General features: G+C 42.5%; 1 protein-coding gene across 1 annotated transcript in view; it reads left to right on the forward strand.

The window, feature by feature from the left end:
- Window positions 1-4554, forward strand: part of LOC105548751 (serum amyloid A-4 protein) — a 5545-nt gene extending 991 nt beyond the window's left edge. Inside the window, exons 2-4 of the mRNA XM_011992933.1 lie at window positions 77-171; window positions 3363-3501; window positions 4246-4554. Of these exons, the coding sequence (XP_011848323.1) occupies window positions 81-171; window positions 3363-3501; window positions 4246-4408 (393 nt within the window). The 5' untranslated portion in view covers window positions 77-80 and the 3' untranslated portion in view covers window positions 4409-4554. The remainder of the gene's footprint in view (window positions 1-76; window positions 172-3362; window positions 3502-4245) is intronic.
- Window positions 4555-16035: the final 11481 nt, after the last annotated feature.

Genomic DNA, 16035 nt, shown 5'->3' on the forward strand with positions numbered 1-16035 from the left:
GAAAGAAGTTCAGTCCTCAAAACATAGATCTGTGTTTTATTTACGATTCTCTGCCCCTCTCTTTCTTTCTCTTCAGCACAATGAGGCTTTTCACAGGCATTGTTTTCTGCTCCTTGGTCATGGGAGTCACCAGTGAAAACTGGTTTTCGTTTTTCAAGGAGGCTCTCCAAGGTAAGAACTCTGGAGGATGGAGGGCACATACCCAGCATTCATTCTGAGCAGGGGCCACATACTCACTGGATATGAGTGCTCCTTAGAGAAGCCACACAGAGGTCAGAGCAGGAGTGTGGGTTTCTGTATCTGTTTCTTCTTCTAGGCTGGTCTAATTTATCACCCTCCCTTGGGGTTTCCAGACGAGCGGTTAAAGGTGCTTTGGGCCTAGCCTGTACTGTTGGTGTAGAGTGTAGAAGGATAAAGACTTCTAGGGGGTGATCTCCCACTGTGGAAATTTACAGATGGCAGATTTCTCAGGGCATGATGTTTATTTAGCTCATCCACCTCTGGGAACATACTGAGTTCACAATTATACTCCAGGATTGAGACATGCCTAGGAGAGAGTGGAATAATAGTGCTTGCACAGAGAAATCCCATCCTGTTCGCAAGCAAATAGCCAATGCTTGGGATGCAGAGCTTATGAAAATTAAGCCCTAACTTATAAATAAATAAAAAGAGCAAATTTCTACTGATTAGCCACAGGAGGGCTGAGATACGGCTGGGAAACTGACTTCTGCCATTCTGGAGGGGAAATGAATCTTACTGACTAGCTGTTAAAATGGGAAAACTTTGTTGTCAGGTTTTGCAACACTTTGAACTTCATGTGTTGTTATTAATTTTGTAGTTGAATTTTTTGTAATTTTTCAATTGAAATTTTACAAATTTTCATTTTTTCTGCATTTTGTGCTTTAAAAAATGATATTCTCTAAATAGTTTTTAAAAAGTTTTAGTAGCATGTGCTAAGTTTTTCTGCACGTAGTATAAAGTATCTTTTTCCTTAAGTCATTGTGTTTCGGAATTTGTTGTATGGTTCACCAGCATTTAAATCGGCTGGGTGTGTTTGTTTAAAAAGTGCATTCCTGAGCCTCTTCTCATAGTTACTGAGTCAGAATCTTAGAATTGAATTGGGACTAGGAATAGCATTTGAAAAACTCCCCAGGTTACTTTCAGCACAATACCAATGAGAACAACTGTCTTGGGTTTTTCTGCCACCCAGTGACAGAATCTGTCAGGTGCTTGGAAAAAACTCTTGCTAGTCAATCTGGAAAACATAGAATGAACATAAAGCATGCATCAGAGAAAGGACAGTCATTATGCCATGCCAGAGATAAACTATTTGACAAAATTACAGACACAAAATAATACATGAAGTTAGTGAGAAATATCCCTTAGAACACAGTACATAAGTAACAATTAAAACTATCACAGCTTTTCTTTTTCCCAAGTGAGTTGGTTTAAAGAACTTGGTAACACGTAAACCACAGCAGAACTCAAAAATATTTATTGATTGAACAACACAGGCACTGATAGACACTTTCTATAGCTCTTCCTGGCTTAGACCTGTTTCAAACATCTATTTTTCCACTAATGTTTTAAAAAACTTTAAAATGATATATAACTTACATATAGTACACTGTATAGCTTGATGAGCTTTTTACACATACAAACATCCATATTACACCATCAGATCAAGATGTCAAACATTTCACACACCTTGGAAGGGTCTCTCATGCCCGCTTCGAGTTAACAACCCTCACGAAAGCTGACTCCTATTCTTACCTCTATCATTATTGATTAGTGTCCCTGTCTTTGATCTTTGAATAAAAGAAATTGTACAGAATATGTCTTTTGTATCTGGCTTTGTTTAACTCAACATTATGACATATTAATATACATGGCAACATTTGTCATGTGTATTAATGTTTTGTTCTTTTTCATTGCTGCGTAGTATTCCATTGTATACTGATATCACCGTTTATTTATCTATCCTATGTTATTGGATAATTAGGCTTTTTTAAGTTTTGGGCTATTATGGATAAACCTGCAATAAACATTGGTGTACGTGTACTTTGGTTTTACATAAGCCCTCATTTCTGTTGTAGGTATACACTTAGGAATGGAAGTGTAGAGTCATAAGGTAGAGTCATGTCAATTTAACTTTTGTAGATACCAGTAGTTTCCCAAAATTGTACCAATTTACACTTCCATGAACAATTATGAGAGCTGGGCATGATGGCTCACACTCGTAATCCCAGTACTTTGGGAGGCTAAGGCAGGAGGATCACTTGAGGCCAGGAGTTTGAGACCAGCCTCAGCAACAAAATGAGACCGCATCTCTACCAAAAAAAAAAAAAAAAAATTAGCTGGGTGTGTTATCAGGTGCCTGTAGTCCCAGCTGACGGGGGGATCACTTCAGCCCAGGAGGTCGAGCCTGCAGAAAGCCTTGATCACACCACTGCACTCCAGCCTGGGTCACGAAGGGAGATCCTGACTGAACAAAACAAAAACAAAATCCAAAACAATTATGAGAGTTCCAGTTGTTCCACATTTTTGCCCACAGTGTATATTGTCAGTTTAAAAATTTTTTGTCATTCTGTTGGGTGTATAGTGGTATCTTATTGTCACCACTGCCCTTCACTAATAGGAACAGGAATCCAACTTGCATCAAGTATTCCAATATGCAAGGCATTTTGTGTATGTTACCTCATTTTATCTTCTCCTTTAGTCCTCCAGGGAGGTAGGTATGAATCCCCCCAATTGAAGAATGTGGAAACTGAAACTTAATTGTCGGGGCAGAGAGTTAAACATTTACATTCGTTCCCTTCATGATAAATCTGATTATCCAGGTCCTATGAAGCTCTCTCAGGTCATTCCACCTCATCACGTACTGCCCATTCCCTCGGCTTTCCTGTGCCATTTATGCCCATAACAGTCAGATTTATTCAAGTCCTAGTTGTCCTCAGTCAGCTGGTAAGGATGTATTTTTCTTATGGGCTATGGTAGATGTACAGCCCCCTCCATGTCCCTTGTAATGTCCCTGGATCTTACATCTGTAGTACTATTCTCCATTGTGACATTCCTCACATGAGCGTTCCCTCTTTGTACATAGCACACACAGATCCACGTAAGATGTAGCCTAGGGCATGACAGCTGCCAACCAATTCAATTCAATGTAATGCATGGAAAAGCACCTTCCTTACAGTTACTCAGGAAAGCTGTTCACAGGAAGTAATGTTTGTCTGTATGTATGATTTCAAAGGATTATTTTGTCAAGGGTCAAAATCTGGAAATCAGTGGAAAATGATCATTTCTACATTTCTCCAGTATGGCACTAGGTTCATTTTTGTCATTTTTTTTTTTCTTTCCAGGGGCTGGGGACTTGGGCACAGCCTATTGGAATGTGTTGACATCCAGTCACCAGAATTCAAACAGATATTTCTATGCTCAGGGAAACTATGATGCTGCCGAAAGAGGACCTGGGGGTGTCTGGGCTGCTAAACTGATCAGGTAACACAGATTCCTGGGGACTCCAGTGACAGGCCAGCAGTGCCTATCTGTCTTGAGAATCAGGAGAACCTGTGGCTCTTTCTCCTCCTCCACATACTCCTGGGGTCTGGGTGGCTGGCAGAGCCAGAGCAAGGCTGGTGAGGACATGTCTCCTTTCACCCACAAAGGGAAAGTAAGAACCGAGGAGAGGTCTGGAAAGCACACTGTTGCAGGGGCCGGGTTCAGGGGCTCACACCTGTAGTTCCAAGTCTTTGGGAGGAAGGTGGGAGGATCTCTTGGGCCCAGGGATTTAAGAGCAGCCTGGGTAACATAGCAAAACCCTTATCTCTACAGAAAATAAAAGAAATTAGCCAGGCATGGTGGCATGCACCTGTAGTCCCAGCTACTCAGGAGGCTGAAGTGGGAGATCCCTTGAACCCAGGAGGTCGAGGCTGCAGTGACCCATGATCGAGCCACTGCGCTCCAGCCTGGGCAACAGAATGAGACCCTGTCTCCAAAAAAAAAAAATAATAATAAAAAAATAATAATAATAATAAAGGGAAAGCACTCTGTTGCACAGTACAGAAAGTACCAGCGGACTTAGGACTTTGCCCAAGAAGATTGATAGCCTTCTTCCCCTTTCCATGAGTTTTCCAGCCTCCTCTCAGTCGTTCCTTGGGTGGGAGAAGAGGAGGGAGTTAGCAGGTGGAGCTATCTCAGGTGAGTCAAGAGATTAATCTCCTGTCTCCTTTCTTTGGGTTGCAGCAGTACCAGGGTCTATCTTCAGGGACTTTTAGACTATTATTTATTTGGAAACAGCAGCACTGTATTGGAGGACTCGAAGTCCATTGAGAAAGCTGAGGAATGGGGCCGGAGTGGCAAAGACCCTGATCGCTTCAGACCTGATGGCATGCCTAAGAACGACTGAGCTTCCTGCTCCTCTGCTCTCCGGCGACTGGGCTATGAGCCACACACTTCTCCCCCCAGACAGGGACACAGGTTCACTGAGCTTGGTGTCCCCAGGAACTGGTATAGGGCACCTAGAGGTGTTCAATAAATGTTTGTCAAATTGAACTTGTTGATGGAAACTGGGAACATTGAGGCAGACTTTGTGGGAAGAATGGTCATCTGAGGCCATATGGAAGATGAACAGCACCATGGTAGATGAGCCTGTGACTGGGGGGCCCAAGGACTCCCAGCTGGCCTATAACTATGCAGGCTCCTCACATGACCCAAGCCAAGCTTCTCTGGTCATTTTCGGCCCCAGCTTCCCCTCCTGAGTAAGCCTTAGCAGGTAAAGCACTGACCATCATCCTGGGCTTCTGAGTGGCTGGAGTTATGGCTCTGGCACAGCCCTGGGCAGCCTTCTATCAGTCTCCTTTGTAACTCAGATGGGACTTCTACCCCCAAATCCCCACTTCTTCTTCGGGGCCTCACAGGTTATTTTGTTGCAGTTTCCAGTGTCTCTGTACACAGACTTTATACTGCCTAATTCATTGCATCCTGTCCTCTCTCTGCCTCTAGGCCTTGTCCCCCAGGGACCTCTTTCCATATCGAGAAGGTACATTGTGGGCTGAGTGCGGTGGTTCATGCCTGTAATCCCAGCACTTTGGGAGGCTGAGACAGGAGGATCGCTTGAGCCCAGGAGTTCAAGACCAGCCTAGGCAACACAGTGAAACCTCATCTTTATTAAAAACCAAAAAAAAATTAGCCAGGCATGGTGGCATGTGCCTGTATTCCCAGCTACTTGGGAGACTGAGGCTAGAGTACTGCTTGAGCCCAGGAGGTCAAGGCTGCAGTGAGCTATGATCACTCCATTGTACTCCAGCCTGTATGACAGAGTGAGACCATGTCTCAATAAAAAGAAGGTACCTTGCTTAGAGAAGCCTAATCCTAGGAGTTCTATCCTAGAAACTGCTATGTTGGACTCTGGTTTATTTATTTATTTATTTATTTTTTCTTCTTTTTTTTTGAGACAGTATCTTTCTCTCTTGCCCAGGCTGGAGTACAGTGGCACGATCTCAGCTCACTGCAAACTCCGCCTCCTGGGTTTAAGCAATTATCACACCTCAGCCTCCAGAGCAGCTGGGGCCACAGGTGCGCACCACCATGCCCGGCTAATTTTTGTATTTTTAGTAGAGACCAGGTTTTGCCATGTTGGCCAGGCTGGTGTCGAACTCCTGGCCTCACGTGATCTGCTGCCTTGGCCTCCCAAAGTGCTGGGATTACAGGCCTGAGCCCCTCTGCCTGGCCGACTCTGGTTTATCTCTTATCAACACCTGTGCTTCCTCTGACTCAATTTTTAATTTGTCCTGCTCATTTTACCTAAGGAGTGACTCTGCTGTTGGTTTTCCTTATCTTTATTCTCATTGGGTTTTTTTTTTTTTTTTTTTTTTTGGTCAAAAGGTTATTTTATTGTATTATTTTATTTATTATTAATTACACTTTTTTTTTTGAGACAGAGTCTCCTGTCAAGCAGGCTGGAGTGCAATGGTGCGATCTCAGCTCACTGCAACCTCCGCCTCCTGGGTTCAAGTGATTCTCTCACCTCACCCTCCTGAGCAGCTGGGATTACAGGCATGGGCCACCACACCTGGCTTTTGTGTTTTTAGTAGAGATGGGGTTTCACCATGTTGGCTGGGCTGGTCTTGAACTCATGGCCTCAGCTGGCCAAAGTTCTGAGAGTACAGGCCTGAGCCACTGCACCTGGCCAGCATCTCATTGGCTTTTAGTTCAGATAAAATTCTACTTCCTGTCCTAAAGGGGAAGTGAGATATGTAGATAGACAACACAGTTTAGTAAGAGCCTCAACAGAAGCACACACTGGTGGCAGTCCAAATTTTGCTGGGGTATGGGAAGTCAGCAAATAGTAATTAGAATAGCTGCCTTTTTAAATTGCAGTTGCAAGACTGTGCCCTATACTTTAAATATCTGATTTAAGCTGCAGAGAGGGCTTTGAGGTTCTCAGCTGGATACACTGAGGTTTAGAGAGGTATGTGTTTAGGACCTTCTCCAAGGTCACACATGTAACAGTTGCAGAGCCAGGACTACGGGCTGGTTTATCTGACTCCAGAACCTGCGATACACTGAACAAGGCCAAGAGATTCAGCAGTGGAGACCCCTTTCTTCTTCTTGGATCTCCAGCACTTGGTTTAAATGGCCAGGAGAGCCCTTATGCTTGGGGAAATGCCTGATTTGAGAACAGGCACCATATCTTGTTCATCATTGCATGCATAATGCCTAGCAGGGTCCAGGCACTCAGTAGTTGCTTTCTGAATTAGATTATCACATTGAAAACCTGTACTTCAACCCACATTACTCTTCACTCTTGCACATTGTCTTCTTCTTCTTAATAGGTCAAACTTGTTGAAAGTATTGCTCATCTACACACCATTCTTCACTTCTGATCATATGTTAACCCATTCCAGCCTGGTTTCTGTCCCCACAACTTCAGCAAAATAACTTTGTCACTACTGATCTCCACGCTGCCCAAAACAATGAACATCTCTCTCTTCTCATATTAGTAGCCCTGTGAGCAACATTCAATGCTGTTGCCTCCCCTTCCTTCCTGATATATTTAGTCTCTTGGCTTCATAATACTACTCTTTCCTTCATCAGCTCTAAGTAGCATAATATTACCCTCTACCTCCGTTCTACCTCCGTTCTCCTTTATTTATTTATTTATTTATTTATTTATTTATTTATTTATTTATTTTGAGATGAAGTCTCGCTCGGTTGCCAGGCTGAAGTGCAGTGGCGCGATCTAGGCTCACTGCAATCTCCATCTCCAGGGTTCAAGCGATTCTCCTGCCTCAGCCCCCCAAGTAGCTGGGATTATAGGCACACGCCACCACGCCCGGCTAATTTTTTTTTGTATTTTTATTAGAGACGGGGTTTCACCATATTGGCCACGCTGGTCTCGAACTCCTGACCTCTGGTGATCCACCCGCCTCGGCCTCCCAAAGTGCTGGTGTTACAGGAGTGAGCCACAGCGCCCGGCTCTCCTTTATTTCCTTAGCTGGGCCTTTTTTATCTCCCCAAACTCTGTGTTCTTCAGACTTGGCTCTGGGCCCCCATTCTTTATTTCGCTATGCTCTCTTTCACAAGTCTAAATAGTACTTATATGTGGATGGATTTTAAAATTATACCTCTACCTGCAAACCTCATTTCTGAGCTCCATGCTTGTACATCCAACTGGCTACTTGACATATCTACATAGCTGGCTTCCAGATATCTCAAACTTAACGTGTCCCAAAATGAACTTGAGTTTTCCCATCAGAACTCTTCACACTCCAGGCTTCTCCATTTCAGTTAATGACATGGCCATTCTCTCTGTTCCTCACACCAGATAGGGGAATGTGTTGATGCTTCCCTTCACTTTAGCCCCACATCCAATCTGCCGGCCAGTCTTGTGATTCTGCTTCCAAAGTTCATCTGTAATCCATTGACTTCCTCTCATTTACACCTTCACGCTCCTGGCTATATCATTTCTCATTGGGGTACTGCGGTAGCCATCTAACTAGTCTCCCCATTTTCTTTTCTTTCTTTCTTTTTTTTTGTGAGATGAAGTCTCGCTCTGTTGCCAGGCTGGAGTGCAGTGGCACAGTCTCGGCTCACTGCAACCTCCGCCTCCTGGGTTCAAGCGATTCTTGTGCCTCAGCCTCCCAAGTAGGTGGGACTACAGGCACCTGCCACCACACCCAGCTAATTTTTGTATTTTTAGTAGAGATGGAGTTTCACCATATTGGCCAGGATGCACTTGATCTCCTGACCTCATGATCCGCTGCCTCGGCCTCCCAAAGTGCTGGGATTACAGCCGTGAGCCACTGCGCCCAGCCTAGTTTCCCTATTTTCATACTTTGCCCCTCTCCTTCAGGTGATTGTATAATTTATCATCTAAACCAAGTCACTTGCAAGAATGAAAAGGAGCATTATTGATAATTGTACCAGGATAATAGGAATAGACCAGAACTGTCCTGGGCAAAACAGGACAATTATTACATTCAGTAGAAACTGTACTTCGAATTTTGGGTTTTGATCTCTTCCCCAACTAGCGATATGCCATATGACACCCTCCTGCAACGCTGGTCAGTGGCAGTGAGCCGCAGCTCCTGTTCATCCTCAAGATCATGAGGATGAAAAACTGATACTCTGTAGTGTACTGTGTTGCCAGATGATTTTGTCCAATTGTAGGTGAATGTAAGTGTTCTAAGCATGTTTAAGGTAGGTGAGGCTAAGCTATGCTGTTTGGTAGGTTGAGTGTATTAGATGCATTTTTGACCTATAATATTTTGAATTTAGGATGAGTTATCTGGAAATAACCCCATTTGTAAGTCAATCTTATCATATCTTTCCTCTGCTTAAAATCCTTTTTAGAGGATTCCTATCTCACTTAGGTAAAATCCAAATCTTTATCTTGGCTTACAAAGCGCTTGTGTGATCTGTCCCTGGCCACCCCCCAGCATCATTACATGCCATACCTTCCCAAGCTCTCCACACTGGCCTTCTCTCAGTCCCACCAACAAGCCAGCCTCTTATTTGCCACAGGGCCTTTGCACATGACATTCCATCTGCCCCAGACCCTCTTCTCCTTGCTGCCCACATGGCGGGCTCTTTCTCACCTTGTGAGTCTCTCTTGAAATCCCTCCTCTGTGAGAGGCCTTCCCTGGCTGATCTACTATGGATATTCTTTACTTCTTAATCAGTTTTTAATATGTGGGATTATTTTATTGGTATCTTGGCTTATTCTTGTTTGTTAGGATTTTCTTTTGGTCCATCTGTCTCCCTAGATTATAAAATAGGTCAGAGGAGTGACCATTTTTGTCTTGTTCACCCCTAAATATCTAGTACCAACCAAAGTGCCTGATATATAATGGGGCCTCAACGAATGCTTATTGAATGAATGAATGAGTGGTTGAATTAATTTATTAATTTACTAATAAAGGAAAAGTTTTATTTTCAAAGTAGGTCAGTTTAGTTTTAGGGAACAAGAAGGTGCTAATGAAGATAAAAGGGAGACAAAGGGAGTGGGAATAATAGCCGCACCAAAGTCAAGTGGAAGCAAGAGGAGATGGGATCAAATCTGCAGGTGATGAGTTAACACCGAAAGAGTAGAAATAGCTCTTGCTCTGAGAAAGGAAGGGAAGAAGGATGGGGTCAGGGAAGGTAGAATATTTGAGATGGAAGACAAGGGATCCGAGGGAGTCCAGTTGTATTTGTGTATTAGTCAGTTTTCACACTGCTATAAAGAACTACCTGAGACTGGGTAATTTATGAAGAAAAGAGTTTTAATTGACTCCCAGTTCTGCAGGCTGTACAGGAAGCATGGCTAACAGGCCTCAGGAACTTTCAATCATGGTGGAAGGTGAAGGGGAAGCAAGCACCTTCTTCATGTGGAGGCAGGGTAGGGGGTGGAGACGGGGGGAAGTACACTTTTAAGCCACTGAAGTCACTCACTATTATGAGAACAGCATGGGGGAAATCCATCCTCATGATCCAATCACCTCCCACCAGGTCCCTCTCCTAACGTTAAGTATTACAATTCAACATGAGATTTGTCTGGGGACACAGAGCCAAACCATATAAACTTGCTTTTGTTGTACACTACCGCTCCCAAGATTCATCACATTACACTGTTTTGCCCATTTACTTGTCAGTCTGTAGGGCAAGTATGTGAGAAATGAAAGGCAAAAATCATGTCTGTTTTATTGCATGTTATCATTGTATCCACAGCACCTATTATAGCTCCTGGCAAATAGTAGATGCTCAATAAACAGGTGGTGAAATAAGTGAATGAAATGGCTAAGAAATACTCTTCACAGGTTGACAGATCTGGGAGGATGGTCCAAATTTGCCTCATGGAGTGTAATAGTGGTGTGATGCTCTCACCCTAGTCTCTCCCAGGTCTCAGAGTCATTACTGAGAAGGTTCTAGATGTTTTAGTGTGACCAGAAGGGCAGGGTGGAAGGGCATGGAAAGGTGTGGAGCTTACAACCTAAAGCTACCCGTTATTATATACAGATTAAAAACAATGCCGTTCTGCGAGTAATGGCATTCACAGCAACCTGGATGGGATTGGAGACCATTATTCTAAGTGAAATAACTCAGGAGTGGAAAACAGAACATGTTTTCACTCATAAGTGGGAGCTAAGCTTTGAGGATGTGAAAGCATAAGAATGATACAATGGACTTTGGAAACTCAGTGGAAAGGGTGGGAGGGGGGTGAGGAATAAAAAACTACACATTGGGTACAATGTACACTGCTCAGGTGATGGGTGCACCAAATCTCAGAAATCACCAGTAAAGAACTTTCTCATGTAACCAAACACCATCCATTCCCTCAAAACCTATTGAAATACATTAAAAAATTAGAAAAACCAATGTCGTTCTACAAATGATATATATTATCCAAATGTAACGAGTTTATAGAGGATTCTCAGTTTAAGGGGCTTTTAACTCCAAGTGGCTTAGTTTTCCTAAACGCTGCTTTCATCTGTGGTCTTATAAACTCTTTTCTCTATCCTTAACAGTTAAGTCATTATAGAGTATTTAGATTATTAAAGGTCACTACAGTCCTGTTTCAAGCTTCAACATCATGTCTGTTTTAAAGCATCCTGCTCCACCATTGTCGGCTAGATTGTAGTGGGAGTGCTGGGGGGGTGAGGGTTTAGAGAACTCTTTCTCTGCTCCTCTGGCACCAGCACCTTAGAGAAGGGTGGGGATAGTCCAATTCTGAGATGCCTTTCTATCACACTTCTCAGCCTCAGGATTGGGAAGGGGAGAGATGTAAAGGAGGGGGTAATCATTTTGGCCTCACCCTAGTTTGATGTGCTTCTAACTGATGCTGATATATATTCTCTACTGATGTGCAGCTCTCCACCGAGTTGGTGGTCAGGGTTGTTCCTGATGGGAAATCCAGCCCCCTCAGATATGGGGGTGGAACTCCTCAGATATGGTTGTTCCCCAGAGAAGAAAAGCTGTATCTACGACTGGTCCTAAAAGTGGTCCTTGTTCCAAGCCCACTATCTGGGTAAGGTTTACCTTACCTGGCCCAGCCGCTGCCTTTTCCTTAACCTCAGTGGTTTTCTTAATAGACCCATCAGAATGACTGAGGATCTCTTCTCTTCCTACCCAGGGGTGCAGAGATCAGAGTTGGGTAAGAAGTCACCCCATCTTCTTTTTAGGCATATTCCACCACTACCTCTTCAGGCTCTGCTGGTCTGGGCTACTCCATCCTTCAGAAATCCCTGGATGAGAAGCAGACACCAGAATGTTCGTACACGGTGAGCTCTCAGGAACTCACCACACTCCCCTCTGCTTTGATGGGGGCACCAGAATGAGCTGGCAGTTTTTGCAGCTCAGTGTGCACCCAGCTGGGAAGGCATTTTTCTTTTCTTTGTATTTATTCATTTTTAATGTTTTAAAAATTCAACTTTTTATTTTAGAGACAGTGGGTACATGTACAGGTTGGTCTACATACATATATTGAACCCAAGTAGTAAGCATAATACCTAACATGTAGTTTTTCAACCCACGGTCCCCTCCCTCCTCCTCCTAGAAGTCTGCAGTATCTATTGTTCCCATGTTTATATCCATGTGTGCTCAGTGTTTAGCTCCCACATATACATAAGAACATGTGGTATTTGGTTTTCAGTTCTTGTGTTAATTCACTTAGGATTATGGCTTCCAGCTGCATCCATGTTGCTGCAAAGGACATTATTTCATTCTTTTTGATGGCCGTGTAGTATTCCATAGCATGTATGTACTACATTTTCTTTATCCAGCCCACCACTCATGGGCACCTAAGTTGATTCCATGTCTTTACTATTGTGAATAGTGTGACAATGAACATATGAGTACATATATGTTTTTAGTATAATGATCTATTTTCCTTTGGGTATACACTTAGCAATGGGATTGTTGGGTCTAATGGCAGCTCTGTTTTGAGTTCTTTGAGAAATCTCCAAACTGCTTTCCACAGTGGCTGAACTAATTTACATCCCCACCAACAGTGTATAAATGTCCCCTTTTCTCTGCAGCCTCATCAGCATCTGTTGCTTTTTGACTTATTTTTATTTTATTTTATGTATTTGTTTATTTTTACTGAGACAGGGTTTCACTCTGCCATCCAAGCTGGAGTGCAGTGGTGTAATCACGGCTCACTGCAGCCTCAAACTCCCAGGCTCAGGTGATCCTCCCACCTTAGCCTCCTGAGTAGCTGGGACTATAAGCATATGCCACTGCACTTTGCTACTTTTTTGTATATTTTTTCCAGAGATGGGATTTTGCTATGTTGCCCAGGGTGGTCTTGAACTCCTGGGCTCAAGTGGTCTGTCAGTCGTGGCTTCTCAAAGTGCTAGGATTATAGGCATGAGCCATCATGCCTGGCCTGACTTTTTAATAATTGCCTCTGGCTGGTGTGAGATGGTATCACGTTGTTGTTTTGATTTGCATTTTTCTGATGATTAGTGATGTGGAACATTTTTTTTGATATGTTTTTTGGCCACTTGTATGTCTTTTTTTTGAGAAATATCTGTTCATGTCCTTTGCATATTTGGTTTTTGCTTGTTGATTTGTTTAAGTTATTTATAGGTTCTGGATATTAGATCTTTATTGGATGCATAATCTGTGAATATTTTCTCCCATTCTGTATATTGTCTGTTTACTTTGTTGATAGTTTCAAAGAAAATGAAATACCTGGGAATACAGCTAACCAAGGAGGTGAACAATCTCTGCAAGGAGAACTACAAAGCACTACTGAAAGAAATGAGAGATGACACAAATAAATGGAAAAACATTCCATATTCGTGGATTAGAAGAATCAATATTGTTAATATGGCCATACTGCCCAAAGCAATGTACAGATTCAATGGTATTCCTATCAAACTACCAATGCCATTCTTCACAGAATTAGAAGAAACTATTCTAAAATTCATATGGAAGAAAAAAAGAGCCAAAATAGCTAAAACAATCCTAGGCAAAAAGAACAAAAGCTGCAGGCACCACATTACCCAACTTCAAACTATACTATAAGGTTACAGTAACCAAAACAGCATGGTACTGGTACAAAAACAGACACATAAAGCAATGGAGCAGATTAGAAAACTCAAAAATAAAGCTGCACACCTATAACCATGTGATCATCAGCAAGGCTGACATAAATAAGCGATGGGGAAAAGACTCCCTATTCAATAAATGGTGCTGGAATAACTGGCTAGCCATATGTGGAGGATTGAAACTAGACCCTTACTTTTCACCATATACAAAAATTAACAAGATGAATTAAAGAGGTCAGGTGTGGTGGCTCATGCCTGTAATCCCAGCACTTTAGGAGTCAGGCAGATTGCTTGACCTCAGGAGTTCAGCCTGGGCAACATGGCCAAACCCGTTTCTACTGAAAATACAAAAAGGTAAGCAGCTGTGGTGGTGTATGCCTGTAGTCCCAGCTACTCAGGAGGCTGAGGCAGAAGAATCGCTTGTACCTGGGAGGCGGAGGTTGCAGTGAGCCGAGATCGAGCCACTGCACTCCAGCCTGGACGATGGAGTGAGACTCTGTCTCAAAAAAAAAAAAAAAAAAAAGAAAAAAGAAAAGAAAAAAAAAAGGATGGAGTAAAGATTTAAATGTAAGACTCACACAATAAAATTCCTAGAAGAAAACCTAGGAAATACCCTTCTTGACATTGGCCTTTGCAAAGAATTTTTGGCTGAGTCCCCAAAGACAATTGCAACAAAAACAAAAATTGACAGGTGGGACCTAATTAAACTAAAGAGCTTCTACACAGCATTCTTATTTTCCTCTATGAACCCCAAATCTGTATGGAGAAATCATCAGTCTCCACAAACACTGTACTCCCCACGGACTGACAACCCTGCTCTCTCTCTCATTCTTTTCCTCAGTCTTCTCTTTATATGAACCAGAGGGTGCAATAGGGATGAGGAGGTGGTTGGTTGCTGAAGGCCTACACCGCTACCTCTTCATAAGCCTTGGGGGCCTATGAGATCTGGCCTTGCTTCTTGGATGCTCTCTCTACAACGTGGGGTACTTGGAGCCTCTTTGGTCTCAGCTGTGGTCAGAGGGAAAAAAATATTACTCAACAACTTGTTTTCCAAACTTGGGTCAAAAGCAGCCCTCTTGCAATCCTCTAACTTACTAGGTTCACTTTTTTAAATCTCTAATTGTGGGAAAAAATCCAGGTCCATTCTCAGAGAATAGTGTGCTTTATTTACCCACAAATTCATTATTTATAGAGTCTTGTCAAAGCACATTGTTTAAAACATATTTGCAAAAACTCTAGCCAATGACCTACTTGTACCTTTTTTGAAATGACTGAGGGAATTTGCGGTAACTCCAGGCTGGGCTCCATGTGCCTTGCTCCCGCAGGATCTGACCTGAGGCGAGTGCGCAATGCACTGTGGTCTTTGTTTACTCCTGTGCAGGGTTAGACTTAGTACTCTCCAAATAGTGCCATACTTCTCTGTAACACAAAGTCCTCAATCTATTTACCTTTCTGGTAAAGATGCTTGCAAAATTCATTCGTCCATTTGTTTATTTATTTATTTAACATGTATTTAATGAACTCCTAGTATTGGCGGGAACTCTTCTAGACCCTGGGAATACAGTAGAGAATAAGACAGAGAAGACTAGTGCTCTCATGGAGCTGATGTTTCACTGGAAGTGTTATTATCAAGCTAGTAAGTATTTAAGATCATTGTATTACATTATATTGTACATGTATTTGTATATATGCTATACTGCTGCCAAGTTTAGATTGCAGCTGTATAGCATTTGGTTAATAATACCAACACTTAATCCTATCAGACCAGATTTGAATTTCAGCTTTGTCATTGACTGTGTGGTAGCTAAGGGCATGACATGAAAACATGCTTATGTTAAATTGCCAGATGAAAACGCAGACTACAAAATGATAGATATTGTATCACTTGGTGTTTATGTATTCATATATCTATATACACTTAGGAAATAGATTAGAGACCAAGTATGAAGGTTCTACAGTGGTTCTCCTCACCCCTCCGCAATCTTGGCTGATGAAATTAGTATTGCTTTTTATTTTTATCCTTATACTTATTTTGTATTTTTCAAGTTTCCATCAGTGAACATGTCCGCTTAACTAAGACTCATTCAGCTGAGCTATGTCACGGGCACCTTCCTAGGTACTGAATATCCGTAGTGAAAAACCCAACTACACTGTTCCTGTCCTGATTGGGATTCCAGTGTTCAGATAAGAACAAATAACAAAAATTTTATTTATAATATAGTTTAGAGTTTATAGTCCTCTCTCTTTCTCTTTCTTTCTCTCTCTCTCTCTCCTTACATGGACTAGAAGGTGCAAAGGGAATGAGGAAGTGGTTGGTTGCTGAAGCCAATTCTGTACACAAACACAACACACATACATACCACACACACACACAACACACATACACACCACACACACACCACACACATACACCACACAGACACACACACCACACACAACACACATACACACCACACACACAACACACATACACCACACACACACACAACACAACACACAC

The sequence above is a fragment of the Mandrillus leucophaeus genome, unplaced genomic scaffold (assembly GCF_000951045.1).
Source record: "Mandrillus leucophaeus isolate KB7577 unplaced genomic scaffold, Mleu.le_1.0 Scaffold420, whole genome shotgun sequence".
Classification (NCBI taxonomy): Eukaryota; Metazoa; Chordata; class Mammalia; order Primates; family Cercopithecidae; genus Mandrillus; species Mandrillus leucophaeus.